Here is an 18,196-nt window from a genome sequence, read left to right on the forward strand (position 1 = left end):
CAACATGTAGGTTTTATAACTGGTTGGTTGTAGAAGTAAATAAATAAATAAATAAATAAATAAATAAATAAATAAATAAATAAATAAAATGAAAATAAAAAAAACTTTAGAAAAACAGTTTACAAACTTTAGGACTTCCAGCAGCCCAAAAAGTGAGAACAGCTTGAAATGTTACAGCTTACATGGGCAATTTTAAATAAAGGTCCAAAATGGAAACTAAAAATGCATTACACACAAGGGTTTTTGAAAACAATTGAACTTTAAATTTTAAGGTTCAATCTGAATTTAAAAGAAGCTGCAGCTGCATAAATGTTTTTTAAAAAACATAAACCAACAGGGCAAGTCATAAATAAATCTGAGATGAGATACAGTATAAAAGATAGCTAAGAAAGTGTTGTTAAAAAGAACTACAAATAAATGCTATACAGTTTGATATGCAATGAGGGAAAGTTATGGTAGCTAGAAAACTGGGACAAGGTCTGTGCAGAGAACAAAAAAAAAAAAAAAACCCTCCAAACTGAAATAAACCAGGACTCAGAGCAAATTGAAAAAAAGCCCATGGATTTACAATATGAAATAAAATCAATCCAATAGAAAACTGAAATGCTCCTAGGGAAACCCAGAGACTGGCAGAAAGCCTTCTCACTGAAGGCTGATTGAAACCATTATTTAAAGGACTGCAAAAAAGTGCACTTTTGCAACTTTTGCACTATGCCACAGCCACAAAATGAAGTTTGTGGTTGTGACAAAGTGTGAAAGTCACACGTTTGATTTAGTACATAATCTGAAGTGGAAAAAAAAAATTGATTGAGTTTCAATCAAAGTGTGAGTCAACACAGAAACTGAACTGCGCATTACAGAACTACAATTACAGCTGTAAGTCTTTTGTCTAACAGTTTTAAACGTCTGGAGACTGAACTTTTAGACCATTAGCATGTCTGAACTTTCATGTTCGTATCTCCCTGAAGGTCCTCAATTGGATTTACGTCCAGATTTCAACTGGGTCATTCTAACAAGGATGGAGCAGGTATAGCAGATAAATCTGCAGAGAGTTAACTGTGATCCTTTAGACATCAGGATCTATCCACCTGGCACGAATGATTTTTAGCAAATGTCTGATCGTGAGCTCTTTGCTCCCTTTTTTCTTTCTTTTTTCTCATGACATGCAAAAAATTTGTGTCCCTCCTAATGCACTTAATTACACGCTACCAGTTTTAACACGTGCATGTAATCACAAAGAGAATGAGTGTCTTGAGTAAGTTTGTCGAAGATGTGAAAAAGTGTCAACGAAGTGCAAAAAACTAAGACAGTCTGCAGATTCTGTCATCTCTGCAGGTAGAAAGTACACACTGTTAGAGATTATGAATCTCTGCGGAGTTATGAACAACTCCACACCGGGCATGTCATGGTGCTCAGAGACATGACTTACATTTAATGACAGACTTAGCAGTTCTGTGTTGTAAGTGTCTGAGTCTGTTGTCATGAGAAACGTCTGTCATTCTGACCGCATATTGTCTGGACGCGCTGCTGGTGGACTATTAAAACTCACATTCTGACAATTTAAAAGGCATCTGGACCCGAAACAGAGAAGGCAGACACTGAAAGGGACAGAAGAGAAGAGAAGAGAAGAGAAGAGAAGAGAAGAGAAGAGAAGAGAAGAGAAGAGAAGAGAAGAGAAGAGAAGAGAAGAGAAGAGAGGAGAAGATAAGAGAAGAGAAGAGAAGAGAAGAGAAGAGAAACGGTAAGATGACCTTGACACGCTGAGATTTTGAAGAAGTCCGAGGCGACTGGTATTTTACGAACTTTTAACAAAATGCGCATGTTTCGGCTCACTGCAGGACACGATGAAGCTGCAAAGTGCCCTTCTGGTAATCTGCCTTTTTAGGTCAAGCCTTGCTCTGCCAGTGAGTTTCAGTTATATCCAACATTATTACACAAGAACAAAGTATGCTATTTCAACATTAGATTAAATATTCTGCACGTCTTCTTGAAGGTTCAGATTGGAATTATTGCAAGCAACAGCAATGAGGTAAATCACATTTAAATATCTGCGTTTGTCGTTATGCAATAAATGATATAAGTTGATCTAATTTCACCGTTTTGTTGATCAGATCCTGAGGCTGAATGGATTGACTCTTGCAGCTCTTGGACAAACACAGGTGCTTAAAAAGCTGCTGAGACATTTCCGTTTTCCTGTGCTCTGCATTTAAAACAATGGATTAATATGTGCTTTTACTTTCTCCAGGGCTCAATATTACCCCAGTATGTGCTGCAGCAGCAAACTCCAGACGTCTTGCTCACCCCACAGGTGTTGAATTTGAACCCCCAACTGGCAGGTCCTTTTGGTCCCCAGGGGCCACAGCTGCTGCTTCCCAACCAAGGCAACCAGCTAACACCCATGCTCGTCCCTAACGGGCAGCAAGAGCAGCTTGGACCAGCACAAGACCCCAACAATCCCAACGGTCCTCAGCAAGCCCAGAACCCGGTCCAGGTAACAGACCAACAACTTGAGGATCACACAATTAGATTGTTTCACCAATGCACCTGATGCAAGGATCTCTGCACACTGATGAGAGTTTTTTTTTTTTTTTTTTGCAGATGTATCCACAGTTTCAGTATCCATCTTTTGGATTCCCACAGCTTCACAGACAGCAGGTTTTTATTTACACAAACTGACCCATTTGTAAGCATCACGTTAATTAAAATTTTTATTGTTGATTGCATTTTGTTTTTTTGTTTTTTTAGGGCTACTCTTACTTTGTACCCCGGTATGGCTATGCTCAGCAGAGGAACACTGCGGTTCTGCCCAACAATGGACAGCAGAAACTGGAAAGAGCCACACAAAGACCACAACTCCCACTGCAGGTAAATTTAAAAAAATAAAATAAAAAATACCTTCCAATATTTATATATTTGTGAATAGAAAAATATTCCAAGATTGGGGAATGAACTCCTAAACTATTTGCGATCGTTGGACTCCACTGATGCTTTTAAAAAGCAACTTAAGGCATTCTGTTTTAAACAAGCTTGTTATCCTGACTGCTACCTTTCAGTACCAGCATTCGAAGAATCATGACAATTTTATGTTGTTAAGATGCACTTTTTAAATGTCTCTTTCTTTGTATTTTTATTGCTTTTACTGTTTTCTACCATTTTCACTGTTGTCTGGGAAAGGAATAATGAAAAAGGACAACAAATCTAGGACATAAACATGCACCAAAAATGCATGGCTATGGAGCTACGACAACCTGTCTAATTATGATTCTCTTGGTAGAAAATCATTCAGTGTCATTGTGGTTTAAACTAAACCAATGAAATCAGTTTACTGTGTGTATCACTTTGAATTAAAAGCTGGAGCAATAAACTTTGATGACTCAACGCTAAGGCTTAATGATAATAACACAGCTGAGTCTATTGAGTCAGAGCAGCGTGGATGTGGTAAGTGTGTTGTAATGACGTCTGGCTACTAAAGCAACCAGACAGCTCATCTGTCTGCTTGGTGCACCACTAACAGTGTTGACCACTCACTTATGCTTCTTCTAATGCTTACATGCAGGATGCATGCCCCAGTGACACTAAAGTGTGATTTTTTTTTCCTTTTATTTAATAAGGAGGTATTATCTATTCAGCAACATTTTATGCACCTCAGGCATGAAACAGGAAATATGTATTTTTTAAAAAAATACATATTCTAGGAAATCTTATATCTTTTTTTTATCGAGTCAACTCTATGCTTTTTAATAACTTGCAAGCTGCGTTGTGATTAGTGCATGCACATTTGAAATCGGCTGATCTAACTGTAATTCACCTTCTATTTCAGCAGGGCTCTAAGCTACAGACAGAAAAGGTGAAATATTTATTTTGTTTTTTTCCTGTTTGAAACAATTGCTCTCGAAATGTATCGTTTTGTGACTCCCTCTGTGGTTTTTACCAGACATGGCCAGCAGGGGCTAAGAAAGAGTCCACCACTGTCCCCCCTGATCCCCGAGGTGATGCAACTGGTCCTGGGACTGATGAGGTACTCCGTTTACACATGCAAACTATTTGTTGAGAATTTTTTCCCATGTTTAATTTAATTTTTGTTTTGTTTTTTTCTTGTTTTTTCTTCAGGGTAATGGCAGCTTCCCCTTCCTGTTTGAGCCATAGATGTTAAAAGGAAAGAAGAAACATCACTGCTGAGGGGACAAGGCCTGGTGGAATATCTGCCACAACTTAACTGAAACTTATTCTTTGCTTTGACTACATTTTAAATAAATAAATACATACATAATTTTGTCAAATGAAATTGTTTTCAATTGAATGTGAATCTTCTCGATTTTGCATCTGTCTCCAATATCAACTTTAACAATATTGTCATCAGAAATATGGCATAGTACAAAATAAATAAATAAGCAAATAAAAATAAAAAAATAAAAAATCCTGGCCACCCCTAAGAGGCGGAGCTGCCACTTGATATATTTCTTTAGATTAAGTTTATTACTAGCATGTTGTGTGGCAAACATCACAACAATTACCTTTAGCACTTCTTCAAAAGGACTTTAAGATGCATGAAAAGTTGACACTTTGAAAGGTGTAAAGGTGTGTTAGGAGATGTCTAATGAACATTTTGCCTAATTTAAAATCCAACAGGACAGTTTGTTCCATTGACGGGATTTTAAAATGAGCCTTTGTGAAGTTACTATATGACATGGCAGTTAGATAGCAGACATATATTTACTCCACATCAGTAAATACTCGAATGCATGTTCCTATGCTGATGAAATAAACACAATGTTTAATATGGAAAAATAATAGTAATAAGACAAGTTTGTTTGAAAATTTTGAATTACTTACATGATATATATTTCCAATTTAAGAATAATTTCTGAAGGGAGATGATTAACTTTACCTCTCCTGATTTGGATATTCTACAGCTATATATTTTTTAGAAATTAAACCATCTTTAACTTCTCTTTTCACCACGTTATCCAAAATTAGAGAAAAGGAAATTACACAAACAACAGTAATTTTTATTTTTTCACTTTATTGAATTGAAGATTTTTAACAATGAACTGGACCTTATATCTCTTTAAAGTGACCTTTAATTTATTTATTTTTCTTGTTTTATACAAAGTTGCAGTTTCAGATATAATTTTACAAAAGGGATTGGAGGGGACACTAATTCTGTGATCCAATTAGAGACGTCATCTCTTCTTGGCAAGCGTATGATCAGTCTTTCTTCAGGAATTCAGGTTCAGGTGGCTAATCTTACTTGTTGGCCAGGGTACAGTCTCTGTAGTGTCTGTAATGTTAATATTTACACATCTGCAGAGAATCCAGAACAACAGATTACTAAAAACATTGTTGGCCAAGGCCTCTACAGATTCTTGGCACACAAAGATGACATCAATTTTGATTATACAATTCAGCTGATTAAACAGATGATCTCTAAAAACGTGAAAACATTTCTCAAAAACTTCAATAACCTGGATACAAACACACCTACACGTTACCTGTGTGTTTGCATGCAGGCCCTTCGTTTCTAATCAAAAGGTCTGGCATCAGCTTATTTCTAGGAGATTAAGAATGGTGTAAGCAGTGGAAATTTAATGGATTTATTATTGATTATAACATTGAACAATTTTATGACACATAAGAGCTATGAAGGTGTGGATTGTGTATCTAATACCTGTTTAGACATTGCAGCAAGATTACATATTTAAAAAGGAAAATTTCCTAACTTCTCTGATCCTGATACTGTATATAAGAGGAGTCCAAAATTCAGCTCAGCACTACAACCTCCTTTGGGACAGTCAGTGGAACTAGAGAAGACTCTACGGTGATTATATGAATTTATGTTTCATTTATTTCATACAATTGAACCAATTTGTTTGCTTGATAAAGACTTTATTCATGTTCCAACAGCTGAAATCACTGCAGCCATGCTGAAGGTAGCACTTATTCTTGGATGCCTCCTGAGCCTCATTGTGGCTACACCAGTAAGTGACAATATTATAGAAGAATTAAGTCAGATAATTTTAAAGTTTTTTTTTTTTTCATTTTTTATGTTGAGATGGTTTGACAGAAACACATGTACCAAGATATTTCCTGCTTTCTATCATGATGCTGGTATAATTTCTTGAGCTTATTTTGGTCTGCTGTGAAAATGAAGTCAATAGAAACTGCAGACTGACTGAACCTGTTTGTTCTCTTCAGATGGAGCACCAGCGATTTGCTCGCTCTGGATCTGGCTCTGGATCGAACTCCGGAGAGGTGAGAATCATTTCTTTTCTCTATTATAAACAACAAATGAACAACTTTTACTGTGTAATTCTTGCATAATTCTGCCATATATCTAACTACTGTTATGATTTTCCACAGACCTCAACAACTAACCTTGCCACCCTGCTATCCCTGCTTGTCCGGCTTCTTGCCACCACCACCACAACTACAACAACTACAACAGCAGCTACAACACCTGCTGCTACTACATAGAATGGAATCTTGAACATCAGCAACTTTGTCATGTGTTGCTGAGAAATTGGAAATCGGTTTTGTTTTCCTAAAACATGGATCAAACCTGCCATCATGTTTGGTATCTTATTAATAAAGTTTAGCAAAAATAGAAATTGTGATGACTCTTTTCTGATACAATTTCAAACACATTTTTATGAACAACTTACTTCAAACTTATTTGTTTTTCACTTTGAAAGAAAGGCAAGTTAATAAACCAATGGGTGATTTTCACATAATTTTATATCATTCTTAAACATCTGTCATGGTTTTTAAAAGTGAATGTCACAAGATGCAAAAAAAAAAGAAAAGCTCTTATTAAGAGTATTACTGAAAATGAAAACATGTCATGTTGCCAGAGAGTTGAAGGATAAAAAGCCCTACCTGCCCATTTGGCCAAATGAATAATTATCTCACAATATGCTGACAAGTGCAGTCTCTTGGTTTTTATAAACTGCACATCTGACAAGTGGGGCCAGATTTCTCTGAAAATCACTTGTTAGCCAAGCTGAAATACATTCACACCATCATCATGAATTGTTTACTAATGATGTAATCACTTATTGTGATTTAACAAAAAATAAGATTTGAGTAACGTTAAGAATGATGACAGAAATGTTGTTTGAGCACTCAGTAACAACTCACTATAGTTGGCAACTCAAGGTTGAAATGAAAGACTTCATGATCAACATGGACTTGTGCTGTAAAGAACTGAGATTTGACTGGGACTCCTGCAGTCTCAATTATAAAACTTTGAGTGTTATCAATACTAAAAGTGTGCATATACCTAAAATCCAAAAACTAGAAAAGACTTACAAAACTTTTCTCACAGTTTATAAAGGAGTAATTTCTCCAATATAAATCACGGCAGCACCTGAACATTTGCATACAATGTTCCATGTCATCTTCTGCCCTCTGTTCACCCTCATTCAAACCACATGGTCAATGCAAAGTACCTCATGAATGTTAAGGTGTATAAAGATGAGCCAGGTGGTCAACAGTGGCAACCACAGAGAAAATGATAAAGAAAAAAAAAACAGAATTTCACTAAGGCAAAGATCAATGTGTTGATGACTGATTTGCAGTATCAAAAAAAATATACATATTTTTTGAAACAACAGTTGAGATGTTGTTTCATCTCAACTGTTGAGATGAAACCAGCTGGGGGTGTTGCCACCTGAAATGCTGGTGGCAACACCAGCATTTCAGGAGGTAGATGAGACGCTCCACAGCTGAGTGGGAGGAGTTCTGCTTTAATGCCCCTCATTGTGCTTCTCCTCTGTGGTGTGGAGGTTTAGAAACAGGGCGAACATTCAGCGCCTGGGAGTGTAGTTTGGCAACATGTTAAAACAGACCTGAGAGATTTGCATTGGTGACAATCTTTGCTCTCCATCTCAGGTGGTTCTCAGTTTCTCATTGTATACTATAAGAACTGCCACATGCGGCCAAAGTTTATGTCCAGAAATCTGATGTCAACAACTGGACCCCAAGTTCACACTAAATAAGTAGCTCAAGATTTCTGCTGTTTACCTCTTCCACTGCAGTGTGGATCCACCTGGAAATGATTCCTTGTAGCTTTTACAAAAACTCAAAAGATTTCATTTAAAAATGTATATAAATTTTAAAAAAGAATATTATATATAATTTAAGATTCAATCTTGCCTTGATGTGTACTTGCAGCTAAATATGTTATAACATGTCAGATCAAATATTTCAAAAGACAGCATAATAATCACATAGACAAAGCCTCAGAATAACAGGATACTAGTGTTAGAACAAAAATATGACATACAAATTATTGATACAATTCAAGCTGATTGACCAGTCGATATCTAAATATGCAAAAAAATATATCAAAGACATGAGTGGACATTCATAAATGAAAACACATCTGTGTGTTCCCTGAATTGAGAAGCCCTTCATTTCTAATCAAAATGTCTGGCATTAACTTACTAATTTGTCTGAGTACTGGGAGATCAAGAATGATGCAAACACTGGTAATTTAATGGCTTTATTATGGATTACAACATTGAACAATTTTATTACACACAAGAACTTTAAAGGTGTGGATTGTGTATCTAATCCATGTTTAGACATTGCAACAAGATTGCATTTTTAAAAGGGAAAATTTCCAAACTTCTCTGATCCTGATACTGTATATAAGAGGAGTCCAAAATTCAGCTCAGCACAACAACCTCCTTTGGGACAGTCAGTGGAACTAGAGAAGATTCTACGGTGATTATATGAATTTATGCTTCATTTATTTCATACAATTGAACCAATTTGTTTGCTTGGTAAAGACTTTATTCATGTTCCAACAGCTTAAATCACTGCAGCCATGCTGAAGGTAGCACTTATTCTTGGATGCCTCCTGAGCCTCATTGTGGCTACACCAGTAAGTGACAATATTATAGAAGAATTAAGTCAGATAATTTTAAAGTTTTATTTTATTATTTTTTATGTTGAGATGGTTTGACAGAAACACATGTACCAAGATATTTCCTGCTTTCTATCATGATGCTGGTATAATTTCTTGAGCTTATTTTGGTCTGCTGTGAAAATGAAGTCAATAGAAACTGCAGACTGACTGAACCTGTTTGTTCTCTTCAGATGGAGCACCAGCGATTTGCTCGCTCTGGATCTGGCTCTGGATCGAACTCCGGAGAGGTGAGAATCATTTCTTTTCTCTATTATAAACAACAAATGAACAACTTTTACTGTGTGATTCTTGCATAATTCTGCTATATATCTAACTACTGTTATGATTTTCCACAGACCTCAACAAATAACCTTGCCACCCTGCTATCCCTGCTTGTCCGGCTTCTTGCCACCACCACCACAACTACAACAACTACAACAGCAGCTACAACACCTGCTGCTACTACATAGAATGGAATCTTGAACATCAGCAACTTTGTCATGTGTTGCTGAGAAATTGGAAATCGGTTTTGTTTTCCTAAAACATGGATCAAACCTGCCATCATGTTTGGTATCTTATTAATAAAGTTTAGCAAAAATAGAAATTGTGATGACTCTTTTCTGATACAATTTCAAACACATTTTTATGAACAACTTACTTCAAACTTATTTGTTTTTCACTTTGAAAGAAAGGCAAGTTAATAAACCAATGGGTGATTTTCACATAATTTTATATCATTCTTAAACATCTGTCATGGTTTTTAAAAGTGAATGTCACAAGATGCAAAAAAAAAAAAAAAAAAAAAGCCCTTATTAAGAGTATTACTGAAAATGAAAACATGTCATGTTGCCAGAGAGTTGAAGGATAAAAAGCCCTACCTGCCCATTTGGCCAAATGAATAATTATCTCACAATATGCTGACAAGTGCAGTCTCTTGGTTTTTATAAACTGCACATCTGACAAGTGGGGCCAGATTTCTCTGAAAATCACTTGTTAGCCAAGCTGAAATACATTCACACCATCATCATGAATTGTTTACTAATGATGTAATCACTTATTGTGATTTAACAAAAAATAAGGTCTGAGTAACATTAAGAATGATGACAGAAATGTTGTTTGAGCACTCAGTAACAACTCACTATAGTTGGCAACTCAAGGTTGAAATGAAAGACTTCATGATCAACATGGACTTGTGCTGTAAAGAACTGAGATTTGACTGGGACTCCTGCAGTCTCAATTATAAAACTTTGAGTGTTATCAATACTAAAAGTGTGCATATACCTGAAATCCAAAAACTAGAAAAGACTTACAAAACTTTTCTCACAATTTATAAAGGAGTAATTTCTCCAATATAAATCACGGCAGCACCTGAACATTTGCATACAATGTTCCATGTCATCTTCTGCCCTCTGTTCACCCTCATTCAAACCACATGGTCAATGCAAAGTACCTCATGAATGTTAGGGTGTATAAAGATGAGCCAGGTGGTCAACAGTGGCAACCACAGAGAAAATGATAAAGAAAAAAAAAACAGAATTTCACTAAGGCAAAGATCAATGTGTTGATGACTGATTTGCAGTATCAAAAAAAATATACATATTTTTTGAAACAACAGTTGAGATGTTGTTTCATCTCAACTGTTGAGATGAAACCAGCTGGGGGTGTTGCCACCTGAAATGCTGGTGGCAACACCAGCATTTCAGGAGGTAGATGAGACGCTCCACAGCTGAGTGGGAGGAGTTCTGCTTTAATGCCCCTCATTGTGCGTCTCCTCTGTGGTGTGGAGGTTTAGAAACAGGGCGAACATTCAGCGCCTGGGAGTGTAGTTTGGCAACATGTTAAAACAGACCTGAGACATTTGTATTGGTGACAGTCTTTGCTCTCCATCTCAGGTGGTTCTCAGTTTCTCATTGTATACTATAAGAACTGCCACATGCGGCCAAAGTTTATGTCCAGAAATCTGCTGTCAACAACTGGACCCCAAGTTCACACTAAATAAGTAGCTCAAGATTTCTGCTGTTTACCTCTTCCACTGCAGTGTGGATCCACCTGGAAATGATTCCTTGTAACTTTTACAAAAACTCAAAAGATTTCAGTTAAAAATGTATATAAATTTTAAAAAAGAATATTATATATAATTTAAGATTCAATCTTGCCTTGATGTGTACTTGCAGCTAAATATGTTATAACATGTCAGATCAAATATTTCAAAAGACAGCATAATAATCACATAGACAAAGCCTCAGAATAACAGGATACTAGTGTTAGAACAAAAATATGACATAAAAATGATTGATACAATTCAAGCTGATTGACCAGTCGATATCTAAATATGCAAAAAAATATATCAAAGACATGAGTGGACATTCATAAATGAAAACACATCTGTGTGTTCCCTGAATGAGAGGCCCTTCATTTCTAATCAAAATGTCTGGCATTAACTTACTAATTTGTCTGAGTACTGGGAGATCAAGAATGATGCAAACACTGGTAATTTAATGGCTTTATTATGGATTACAACATTGAACAATTTTATTACACACAAGAACTTTAAAGGTGTGGATTGTGTATCTAATCCATGTTTAGACATTGCAACAAGATTGCATTTTTAAAAGGGAAAATTTCCAAACTTCTCTGATCCTGATACTGTATATAAGAGGAGTCCAAAATTCAGCTCAGCACAACAACCTCCTTTGGGACAGTCAGTGGAACTAGAGAAGATTCTACGGTGATTATATGAATTTATGCTTCATTTATTTCATACAATTGAACCAATTTGTTTGCTTGATAAAGACTTTATTTATGTTCCAACAGCTTAAATCACTGCAGCCATGCTGAAGGTAGCACTTATTCTTGGATGCCTCCTGAGCCTCATTGTGGCTACACCAGTAAGTGACAATATTATAGAAGAATTAAGTCAGATAATTTTAAAGTTTTATTTTATTATTTTTTATGTTGAGATGGTTTGATAGCAACACATGTACCAAGATATTTCCTGCTTTCTATCATGATGCTGGTATAATTTCTTGAGCTTATTTTGGTCTGCTGTGAAAATGAAGTCAATAGAAACTGCAGACTGACTGAACCTGTTTGTTCTCTTCAGATGGAGCACCAGCGATTTGCTCGCTCTGGATCTGGCTCTGGATCGAACTCCGGAGAGGTGAGAATCATTTCTTTTCTCTATTATAAACAACAAATGAACAACTTTTACTGTGTAATTCTTGCATAATTCTGCCATATATCTAACTACTGTTATGATTTTCCACAGACCTCAACAACTAACCTTGCCACCCTGCTATCCCTGCTTGTCCGGCTTCTTGCCACCACCACCACAACTACAACAACTACAACAGCAGCTACAACAACTGCTGCTACTACATAGAATGGAATCTTGAACATCAGCAACTTTGTCATGTGTTGCTGAGAAATTGGAAATAGATTTTGTTTTCCTAAAACATGGATCAAACCTGCCATCATGTTTGGTATCTTATTAATAAAGTTTAGCAAAAATAGAAATTGTGATGACTCTTTTCTGATACAATTTCAAACACATTTTTATGAACAACTTACTTCAAACTTATTTGTTTTTCACTGTGAAAGAAAGGCAAGTTAATAAACCAATGGGTGATTTTCACTTAATTTTATATCATTCTTAAACATCTGTCATGGTTTTTAAAAGTGAATGTCACAAGATGCAAAAAAAAAAGAAAAAAAAAGCTCTTATTAAGAGTATTACTGAAAATGAAAACATGTCATGTTGCCAGAGAGTTGAAGGATAAAAAGCCCTGCCTGCCCATTTGGCCAAATGAATAATTATCTCACAATATGCTGACAAGTGCAGTCTCTTGGTTTTTATTAACTGCACATCTGACAAGTGAGGCCACATTTCTCTGAAAATCACTTGTTAGCCAAGCTGAAATACATTCACACCATCATCATGAATTGTTTACTAATGATGTAATCACTTATTGTGATTTAACAAAAAATAAGGTCTGAGTAACATTAAGAATGATGACAGAAATGTTGTTTGAGCACTCAGTAACAACTCACTATAGTTGGCAACTCAAGGTTGAAATGAAAGACTTCATGATCAACATGGACTTGTGCTGTAAAGAACTGAGATTTGATTGGGACTCCTGCAGTCTCATTTATAAAACTTTGAGTGTTATCAATACTAAAAGTGTGCATATACCTGAAATCCAAAAACTAGAAAAGACTTACAAAACTTTTCTCACAATTTATAAAGGAGTAATTTCTCCAATAGAAATCATGGCAGCACCTGAACATTTGCATACAATGTTCCATGTCATCTTCAAACTTATTTGTTTTTCACTGTGAAAGAAAGGCAAATTAATAGTGGACTAGGAAAAGGAAGACAACACCACCATCATTTCAGGAGGTTTATTAGACGCTCCACAGCTGAATGGGAGGAGTTCTGCTTTAACGCCCCTCATTGTGCTTCTCCTCTGTGGTGTGGAGGTTTAGAAACAGGGCGAACATTCAGCGCCTGGGAGTGTAGTTTGGCAACATGTTAAAACAGACCTGAGAGATTTGGATTGGTGACAGTCTTTGCTCTCCATCTCAGGTGGTTCTCAGTTTCTCATTGTATACTATAAGAACTGCCACATGCGGCCAAAGTTTATGTCCAGAAACCTGCTGTCAACAGCTGGACCCCAAGTTCACACTAAATAAGTAGCTCAAGATTTCTTCTGTTTACCTCTTCCACTGCGGCTGCCTAACCATTTCAACATAAAAAAAAGAAAAACTTTAAAATTATCTGACTTAATTCTTCTATAATATTTTCACTTACTGGTGTAGCCACAATGAGGCTCAGGAGGCATCCAAGAATAAGTGCTACCTTCAGCATGGCTGCAGTGATTTCAGCTGTTGGAACATAAAGTCTCTATCAAGCAAACAAATTGGTTCAGTTCTATTAAGAAATGAAGCATAAATTCATATAATCACCGTAGAGTCTTCTCTAGTTCCACTGACTGTCCCACAGGAGGTTGTGGTGCTGAGCTGAATTTTGGACTCCTCTTATATACAGTATCAGAATCAGAGAAATTTGGATATTTTTCCTTTTAAAAGTGCAACCTTTTAAAAGGAAAAGGTTGCACTTTTCCTTTTAAAAGGAAAAGTGCAACCTTTTTGTGTTTTTTGTTTAGACACACAAACAATCCTTGTCTAAACAAGGATTGTTTAGACACACAATCCTTGTTTGTGTGTCTAAACAAGGATTAGATACACAATCCACACTTTGATAGCTCCTATGTATAATAAATAACTCATCCTGGTTCACTTGAATAGCAGATCAATAAGAGCTAAATTTTATTTCATTTTCCTAAGGTCCAGATGTACAAGAGCCTTTATCAATATGGATTACGAAAGATAGGTAAAGTTCTTCAACATAATTTTGCTATTGCTCTTACAATAACCATGCATGTCTTGATGATGAAGTGCAAAATATAATGAAAGACAACATAGCAAAAGTCTGTATTGAAAATGTTTATTTTTAGTCAAAACTTGGTGAAGAATGACATTTGTCCAATTGTTGAGTGAATAGAAAGCATCTGGTTAAAACAGCAGCCACTGAATCTGAAATGAGATGAGAAAATAATACAGTTATAGATTCTCTATAAACCAACTTCTCAAAAACAGACTAAGTTAAATATCAATGATTATTTACAGTAGAATTGTCACAAATCTGTTTCTGTGTTTTTCACTCACTTCATCATTACTGATTGAGTAGTTGTTGGAGCAGGGCCAGGAGCTGGGCCAGAGCTGCTGAAGCTGTAGTTGCTGCTGTGGTTGTAGTCGTGGTGGTCTTTAAGGAAATTAAGGGAGATTACACGTAGCAGAGGATTATTTCAGTACTGATACAGTAACTTATGCTCAGGTTTAATCTAAGGTTTAGGCAGAGAGGACACTCACCTCATCTGAGCCAGAACCAGAACCAGAGCTTGAGCGAGCAAAACGCTGGTGCTCCATCTGCACAAGGTTTGACATTACATGCAATAAATATTTTCACAATAACAGTTATAATATCTACATACAGTATTTGCTCTATGATATCATCATTAAACATGATAATATTATACTTACAGGTTCAGCCACAATGAGGCTCAGGAGGCATCCAAGAACAAGTGCTACCTTCAGCATGGCTGCAGTGATTTTACCTGTTGGAGCAGAAGATCAAAATGACTTTCTGAAGTAGAATAGAATTTGAAAAATTCACTGAATAAATACCAAAACTATAATCTACATAAGGGAAGTCATCACACCTTCAGTAGGTTTTCTCAGAGACAAGAGAAGAGGCTGTAGTGTTGCTCTTTGGATGCTGAGCTTCTCTTTTATACCTTTACAGATGCAGAAATATTGCAAAACTGCGATTACGTTTTTCCCTAAGCTTCTAGATGTGGTTGCGATTTAGTGACTTTAAGTTATTAAATTGTGGACAAATATCCCTAATAATGTTCAGGTTTACCTTCATTTGAGTGTCTAAATAACATTGTGAAAACCTATAACATTGTGAAAACCTGTTGAAAGAACCGGTGATTACAACAGTTTCAGCTTATTGTTGGTGAACCGCAAGAGACACAGCAGCTGATTTTCAACATCACTAAGTTTTGTGACTGAGGTTTATATAAAAATAGATGGAGAGAGCTTCTTCTTGGAAACTGTCAAGTTTTAATGAGAATAATAATCGTAACACGGAGGGGATTGTCAACAAAATCATTGTCTTACTCTTTCTTTTGTTTGATTTGTATATAAATACATACATTTTCTTATTGTGATTTAAAATTCAGCCACATTGTTGTCCATAAAGTTCCTAAGTGCTTTTATTTAATTATGTTTTACTGATGAATTATTTTTAGATAGTGGTTAGATTTTCAGATGTCTTACAGATAACTTAACCCATCACCTCTTTACAGCTTTTTTATGTTTTTAATATTTCTTTGTAATAATTCCAAGATATTCACAAAAATCAAAAGACTGAATCTTTTATTTAAATTAAGCTTTAGAATTGTTTCTTTGCATAGATTTCCTGTTAATCATAAATTACATCAGGACATTAATATATGTTGGTGCAGAACAAATAACTCTGCTCCAAACATGCATTTACTACGGTGGCCGACAGGTGCAAATGCGCACCAAAAGAGAAAACACCCCCGAATTAGAAAACACCCCCGAATTCGAAAACACCCCCGAATTAGAAAACACCCCCGAATTAGAAAACACCCCCGAATTCGAAAACACCCCCGAATTAGAAAACACCCCCGAATTAGAAAACACCCCCGAATTAGAAAACACCCCCGAATTAAATGCAGCAAACAAAAAAGAAAACACCCCCGAATTAGAAAACACCCCCGAATTAGAAAACACCCCCGAATTAGAAAACACCCCCGAATTAGAAAACACCCCCCGAATTAAATGCAGCAAACAAAAAGTGTTGAAAACGGAAGTGCTCCAGACCACTATGGGGAGTCTATAACAAAAAATAGGTGTGTCCGAATTCAGGCTCTGCATCCTTTCAAGGGCCCTGAGAAACTGATCCTTCGAAGCATAGACATAATAAAAGAGTACACCCTCCCCCCCACGATTGGCTGCTCCGGCGCAAATACACTTTGCTTTGCTCAACCAAAACAGCAGAAGATGCCTTCAGCACTGCGGAATATTGTTGATCGGATCGACGGACTACTGACGTGAGGGCTCGACAGACTTTTCGCAAGTAAGATGGACATATTACTGTGTATTTTTGTGATTAGAATATTACTATACTGTATTTATGTCCACTGGCGAAATACCAGCTAATGCTAGCTATAGTGCTTGGTGTTCAGCCCCCGCTCTGACAGCTAACCGAGATTCCGTAAATCTTAAAATGTTTCAGTCATTCTCCAACATTTAGATTATCTGATACAAGAGCCTACTATAGAAATGAAACAATATTATAAAAATCATAACATTCACCAGCAAAGTTTACACAGATGACAATGGCTATTATTTAACTATTTAACTCAGTCAACGTAAGATAACTCGAAAATGTCCCGTTTTTGTTTTGAAGGTTTCCTACGACGTGAGGAAGAAGGGAGAGACAGATTCACTGCACAGCACGGATGAATCTCGTATCGGATTTTGGACCCAATCTCAGCTGCTGAATCACTCTTAAACCAGAACTCGTAGGCTGGAAAACATTATATATATATATATATATATATATATATATATATATATATATATATATATATATATATATATATATATGTGTGTGTGTGTGTGTGTGTGTGTGTGTGTGTGTGTGTGTGTGTGTGTGTGCGTGCATAATCATGCATAGCCTAATGTATATTATTCAGTATTAATGATTATTTATTTATGTTTGTATACTTATATAAGTATGTATTGGCGGTTCATTAGGCGTCTGTCCTTTTATTATGTCTATGTGAGAAACGGCCCGATCTACAGAAGACGGGTCCTTCGAAGGCCACGAATATGGACGACCAGAAGAGAGAAGCTGTAGCCTCCGGCTAGCTGCCTAGCCTCCATCTCGGCGTTATGTTGCTTAGCAACCGTGACAACGTGAAGCACAGAGCAACGAAGTAAAAAAAACGGACTCAGTTGTTTTTTACTCTTTATTTCTGTATTATTCTTCACCTTTTGTAATAAAAGTTGTTCCATAGTAAAAAGAAAATCTGTCTGATTCTAAAATGTTTAATGTATACAAGGGATATTATTCATTTTCAAATACTCTCCAGATCTCAGGTAGTAAGACATTACAGTTAAATAAACTATGTTTGAAGGCTTAACTTTAATCAGTCAAACCCATTTGCTCAGGAATAAATTAAATACTTTATTAATATCTACATGGAGCGCCCGGCCAGCTGACAGCTTGCGAGTGAAGCTGGCTGTTAATGCAGCGGGAGAAGACATCTCCGAAAACGTCGGAGCAATATTGGAAGTAGGTGATTTATTAATGAACCGAGCAGATATTTCAGATCTACACATCTACATTCTCGCCTAAAAACATTGTAAAAAATAAATTTGTGTAATTTTAAGTGTAATACAGCAAAAATTATTTTGTCGCCATTGCTGCTTCAGGGGTGTTTTCTAATTCGGGGGTGTTTTCTAATTCGGGGGTGTTTTCTAATTCGGGGGTGTTTTCTAATTCGGGGGTGTTTTCGAATTCGGGGGTGTTTTCTAATTCGGGGGTGTTTTCGAATTCGGGGGTGTTTTCTAATTCGGGGGTGTTTTCTAATTCGGGGGTGTTTTCGAATTCGGGGGTGTTTTCTA

At 36.3% G+C, this 18,196-nt stretch overlaps 1 protein-coding gene and 3 long non-coding RNA genes across 6 annotated transcripts; all 4 read left to right on the plus strand.

Moving 5' to 3' along the window:
- Positions 1 to 1,558: 1,558 nt before the first annotated feature.
- Positions 1,559 to 4,270, plus strand: odam (odontogenic, ameloblast associated). Of its 3 annotated transcripts, none has more exons than XM_015005540.2 (10): positions 1,559 to 1,741; positions 1,839 to 1,904; positions 1,994 to 2,029; positions 2,112 to 2,159; positions 2,246 to 2,491; positions 2,599 to 2,655; positions 2,746 to 2,865; positions 3,824 to 3,847; positions 3,935 to 4,018; positions 4,111 to 4,270. In XM_015005540.2, the coding sequence occupies exons 2-10, from the start codon at positions 1,845 to 1,847 to the stop codon at positions 4,144 to 4,146; spliced, it is 711 nt and encodes a 236-aa protein (XP_014861026.1). In that variant the 5' UTR covers positions 1,559 to 1,741; positions 1,839 to 1,844; the 3' UTR covers positions 4,147 to 4,270. The 3 variants fall into 3 exon arrangements, with proteins under 3 accessions (XP_014861026.1, XP_087860378.1, XP_014861027.1); XM_015005541.2 differs by having other exon boundaries at positions 1,560 to 1,741; positions 3,821 to 3,847; XM_088004252.1 differs by lacking the exon at positions 3,824 to 3,847.
- Positions 4,271 to 5,738: 1,468 nt separating this feature from the next.
- On the plus strand, positions 5,739 to 6,608 carry LOC148161084 (uncharacterized). Its single transcript, XR_015763813.1, has 4 exons — positions 5,739 to 5,818; positions 5,905 to 5,978; positions 6,196 to 6,252; positions 6,361 to 6,608. It is a non-coding gene; the product is annotated as an uncharacterized LOC148161084 (long non-coding RNA).
- A 2,054-nt stretch (positions 6,609 to 8,662) lies between these two features.
- On the plus strand, positions 8,663 to 9,515 carry LOC148161085 (uncharacterized). The gene is made up of 4 exons (XR_015763814.1): positions 8,663 to 8,727; positions 8,814 to 8,887; positions 9,103 to 9,159; positions 9,268 to 9,515. It is a non-coding gene; the product is annotated as an uncharacterized LOC148161085 (long non-coding RNA).
- Positions 9,516 to 11,554: 2,039 nt separating this feature from the next.
- LOC148161086 (uncharacterized) lies at positions 11,555 to 12,427 on the plus strand. The gene is made up of 4 exons (XR_015763815.1): positions 11,555 to 11,639; positions 11,726 to 11,799; positions 12,015 to 12,071; positions 12,180 to 12,427. It is a non-coding gene; the product is annotated as an uncharacterized LOC148161086 (long non-coding RNA).
- The last annotated feature ends 5,769 nt before the right edge of the window (positions 12,428 to 18,196 follow it).

This window comes from Poecilia mexicana, unplaced genomic scaffold, assembly GCF_051168715.1.
Source record: "Poecilia mexicana isolate PSO_F unplaced genomic scaffold, ASM5116871v1 scaffold_1, whole genome shotgun sequence".
In the NCBI taxonomy this organism is placed as follows: Eukaryota; Metazoa; Chordata; class Actinopteri; order Cyprinodontiformes; family Poeciliidae; genus Poecilia; species Poecilia mexicana.

Bases quoted from the DNA above. Each gene is read 5' to 3' on its own strand.
- odam (XM_015005541.2), top strand. From the start codon at position 1,845: ATGAAGCTGCAAAGTGCCCTTCTGGTAATCTGCCTTTTTAGGTCAAGC. The intron at 2,160-2,245 runs GTGCTTAAAAAG...TACTTTCTCCAG, and splicing joins CAGCTCTTGGACAAACACAG to GGCTCAATATTACCCCAGTA. The intron at 2,492-2,598 runs GTAACAGACCAA...TTTTTTTTGCAG, and splicing joins AAGCCCAGAACCCGGTCCAG to ATGTATCCACAGTTTCAGTA.